The following is a 4,674-nucleotide window of genomic DNA, read 5'->3' as shown; positions in this document are numbered from 1 at the left end:
TGGGAGTGGGAGTGGGCACCCGTGGGCTCCGCCGGCTCCAGGCTGGGCTCGGACCGGTGAAGCACGTGTTGGAGAAGAGAGGAGCCGCGGGTGGAGCGGAGACACGCAGCCCTGCCACGCGTCCGTGGGGTGCAGGAAAGTGTGAGTGTGTGTGCATGTGTGTGTGTGCATGTGTGTATGCACGCGTGCACGTGTATTTGTGTGCGTGTTTGTGTACACTCAGGTGTATGTCCATATTTGTGTGCACGCATGTCTATGTGCCTGCCTGCATATGTGTGTGTGCACGCATGCGTGCACATGTATTTGAGTGCATGTTTGTGTACATGCAGGTATATATCCATATTTGTGTGCATGTTTGTGTACACGCAGGTATATATCCATATTTGTGTGCGTGTTTGTGTACACGCAGGTATATGTCCGTATTTGTGTGCGTGCATGTCTACATGCCTGCATGCATATGTGTGTGTGTATGTGCATGCGTGCCCATGTATTTGTGTGTGCGTTTGTGGACACGCAGGTGTATGTCCATATTTGTGTGCGTGCACGTCTATGTGCCTGCGTGTGTGCACGGGTGTGCGTGCAGGGACAGAGCAGGAGCGTTGCCCTGTGCCCGGTGGGTACCAGCAGGACAGGGTGCCAGCGCAGGGGACAGACAGGAGCACAGACAGACACCGGGCACAGGGAGGGAGCAGACCCCGGCGTGGAGCGAGGGATGATGCTGCGAGCGTGGAAACTTCCTTGCACCCAAGTGTGATGGGAGCCGGCTGGAGCCACCTGCTCCATGGGGGAGTGATTCGGGTGACCCAGGGGCTGCACATCTGGAACTGAGGAGACCCCAGGAAGCCGTTGGGTCCATCTGTGTCTCCCCCAGATGAGCCCGGACAACGGGTCCCCGCTCCTGGCAGTGTCAGGATGACAGCGGGGCTGATCGATGCCTCGCTCCCCACGGAGGCCACGCAAATGGCAAATCCCTGCGTTGCGAAGGCTGCTGGTGGGGCTGGAAGCAGCCACGCCGCCCTCCCCCAGGACTCTCTTACGAGTCAATGGAGTTTATTACTTTAATGTTATTTCCTGTCTCTTTCTGAAGAGCATCTTTTCGGCAGTGCTGCTTTGCGAACGAGGAGCCAGCTCCTGGCAGGGGCAGGGTCTCAGCACCAGGTTTTGCTTGCCCAGCAGTGGGAGAGGAAGCCCCCAGCACCCCCCTGGCTCAGCTGCCAGCCCCTCTGCTGACAGAGGACGAGAGGGAGAAGGTGGATAAGGGCAGGCGGCTTCTCCCAGCTGAGCTCCGAGGGGAGAGCAGCAGCAGCAGGATTTCATTAGCCTGCCTCTTAAGGCAGTGAAGTCTCCATCCCCTCCCACGCTCCCTCCCCAGCCCGACCCTGTCCGGCGCAGGGGTGGTGGGACCTCAGCCTTCATCTGGAGCTTCCCAACAAGCCGTAAGTCCTTCTTGGGTTGGAAAATCCATTTTCCCTCTGGGTGTTTTGTCATCGCCCTGTCAGCCTCTCTGCACAGCCGGTAGAGTTGGAGCCGGGATCAATTTTTGCAGTTGACTTTGGGGCTGTATCCTGCTCTACTTTGGGTGCAGGCAGAGGGGACAGCCCTGCTGAGATCCCCCCCAATGACAGACCGAAGGGGCCAAGGTGGGCTGGGGAGCTGCCAGAGTTGTTTGTGGATGGGAAATGGGGCAAGGAGCACATAGAAACCCTGGAGGGGTGTTGGGGGGAGATTTTGGGTGGTTTCCCAAAGGAAAGGCTGTGGCTGGGGCAGGATGGGTGCGAGGGTGCAGAACCGTAGTGATCAGCAGCATCCTGGCACCCTGACACCAATGGGGAGAGGGGCAGAGGGAGCAGAGGCAGCAGAGGAGTTGGGAAAGCATGCTGCAAACTTCCCCGTCTCTCCGCAGCCATGAATCCCTACGTCAACTGCTCCAGCCCCGAGCTCCCCCTGCCCCAGCGAGACTTTCCTATGGAACCCATCAGCCCTGATCTCTGCAACAGGACTCACTCGGAGACTTTGTTTGACCCCAAGGATGCCAACCTGACGGAGGAGCAGCTGCGGGATAAGTACCTGGGACCTCGACGGTCCAGCTTCTTTGTCCCAGTCTGTGTCATCTACCTGCTGATTTTCGTGGTGGGGGCTGTGGGCAACATGCTCACCTGCATCGTCATCCTCCGGCACCGGTTCATGAGGACGCCCACCAACTACTACCTGTTCAGCCTGGCCGTGTCTGACCTGCTGGTGCTGTATGCCGCTGGAGCTGTACGACATGTGGAGCAACTACCCCTTCCTGCTGGGTGCCAGCGGCTGCTATTTCAAGACGCTGCTCTTCGAGGCCGTCTGCTTCGCCTCGATCCTCAACGTCACGGCCCTGAGCGTGGAGCGCTACATCGCCGTGGTGCACCCGCTCAAGGCCAAGTATGTGGTGACCAGGAACCATGCCAAGAGGGTCATTGTCACCATCTGGGTCTTGTCGGTCATCTGCTCCATCCCCAACACCAGTCTCCATGGGCTGCAGCCTCTCTATGTGCCCGGCCGGGGGCAGGTGCCCGATTCGGAGATCTGCACCTTGGTGAAGCCACGCTTGACCTACAACCTCATCATCCAGATCACCACCATCATCTTCTTCTTCCTGCCCATGGGGACCATCAGTGTCCTCTACCTGCTCATCGGCCTGCAGCTCAAGAAAGAAAAGATGCTGGAGGCCTTGGGAGCCAAGTCCAGCAGCAGTCGTGACTGCCACAACGGCTGGGGGCAGAAGAAAGTCAAGAGGAGGCAGGTCACGAAGATGCTGTGTGAGTCCAACACTGGGGAGTCCAATGCTGGGGATAGGCAGAGCCAGGGGTTATCTCCCAAGGCTGTGTTGGGAGGGTGCTAGGGGGAAACTGAGGCACAGTCAGTCCAGAGCACTGAGGCTGGGTCATCCCGAAGAAAGGCTGCGGGGCTCGCTCGTGGGGTGTTGGGGCAAAGGCAGATCTGGTGGCTCTGGTCCAGAGGTGAGGATTGCTCATGCCAGCTCCCCCCATCCGTGAGACCTCCCCTTCTTCAGGAAAGTTCTGGGTGAGAAAGGGAAAGGAGGTGGGTTGGGACAGGGCAACCTGCTCCCCGTCCCCCAGCCCAGACCTCACATGCTGGTGGTAGTGGTGGGATTTCCCAGAGGGGAACCATTCCTACCCAGCCCCGCAGCCTCTGCGATCATCCCGGGGCAAAGATGCACTGACCCAAGGCTGGATTGGAGCATCCCTCCGTCCCACTGCTCTGTGTTCTTGCTCCCCTCCCCAGTGCCATCCCCACAGCTTTGGCAGTGGCAGCCAGCTGCCCTGGGTAGCTGTCTCTCCCCGGCACGCTGACCTCCGCATGCTCCCAGCCCCGTGATGGTACAGCGATGGCAAGTTGCCCAGCCCAGTTCATCGTTGGGGCCAGGGCTGCTTCTCCACCGTGTCCCAGACAAGTCGTAACTCTGCTTCCCCTGGCACCCGGGCTGGGAGGGGGACAAAGGGGGACCTGTTTCCACATGCCATGTAGATGCAGCATAGCACAGGTATGGCAGGGCAGGGGACCCCGGGACCACCTATACATCCCCCCCTTTCCTTTCCATCAGCAGACCTGGGTTATAAAAAAACCCCAAAACCAGAGCACAAGGAAAGGGCGCAAATAGCTCTTGCTCCTTGGACTTTGCTGGTGAAGGTGGCAGGGGTCCCGGTGGCTGGATGCCCACAGGGACATCCCCCAGCCATGCTGTTGGGGACACCCGCCTGCCCATGGGGAGCGGAGATGCATGGTGCAGCAGCACCTGGAGCAGCCTTGGCAGGAGATGGAGGGAGGGAGAACCTGTCCAGACCTCCAGCCCCTCCACGGCAAGTCAAAAAGACACTGGGGGGGCCCTTCTCCTCCCCTGCTTCCACTCTCCTGTGCTTTTTTGGGTGTTCTTTGCTATGACTGAAGCCAAAACAGGGCAGTGCTTGGCCAGCGACTGGAGGTCCCTGGGGAGGTAAGTCCCATCCCTCCAGTAACACCAGCTCCTTGGCTCCCCACAGTTGTCCTGGTGGTGGTGTTTGGGATCTGCTGGGCCCCCTTCCACACTGACCGCCTCGTCTGGAGCTTTGTCTCCACCTGGACCAGCCACATGCTCCACATGTTCCAGTACGTTCACATCATCTCGGGCGTCTTCTTCTACCTGAGCTCGGCTGCCAACCCCATCCTCTACAACCTGATGTCCACCCGCTTCCGGGAGATGTTTAAGGAGGTGATGTGCTACCCCGGCCACCGCCTGCCGTGGTCACAGAAATACTCACCCAGCGTCACCCGCACCACCACCCGCAGCACCGAGTGTGAGCCCATGCCTGGTGCCAGCGGGCTGCCCCGCTCCGACACCGAGGAGTACGAGCTGGAAGAGGTAGAGGGGGGCCAGGCCACCACCCACACAACGTCCCTCTGCTGAATAGAGGGAGGACACGGGGGGATTGGGACCAGCTTTCCTCACCACCAGCATCCATCTGACCGTGGCACCCGTCCCATGGTGGGGAGCAGGGCAGGAATGATGAAGGGATCCCCACCTCTCTGTGCTGTCCTCCTGGGATGCAAAGGCTGATTTTCTCGGCACCACAGCTCTGGGGACATGGTGGTGGTGGCCATGCTGTGCCCTGGATGCATTGCACCCACTGCGCTCAGCACCAG

General features: G+C 59.6%; 1 protein-coding gene across 1 annotated transcript; it reads left to right on the top strand.

Moving 5' to 3' along the window:
- Positions 1-1,905: 1,905 nt before the first annotated feature.
- NMUR1 (neuromedin U receptor 1) lies at positions 1,906-4,438 on the top strand. The gene is given in 3 exon segments (XM_009699232.1): positions 1,906-2,243; positions 2,245-2,792; positions 4,035-4,438. Coding segments are annotated over 3 exon segments (1,290 nt in total).
- The last annotated feature ends 236 nt before the right edge of the window (positions 4,439-4,674 follow it).

Source organism: Cariama cristata, unplaced genomic scaffold (assembly GCF_000690535.1).
Source record: "Cariama cristata isolate BGI_N322 unplaced genomic scaffold, ASM69053v1 scaffold29074, whole genome shotgun sequence".
Taxonomy (NCBI): domain Eukaryota; kingdom Metazoa; phylum Chordata; class Aves; order Cariamiformes; family Cariamidae; genus Cariama; species Cariama cristata.
Note: the sequence above shows the minus strand (reverse complement) of the source record. Positions and strands in the feature narration are given on the sequence as shown.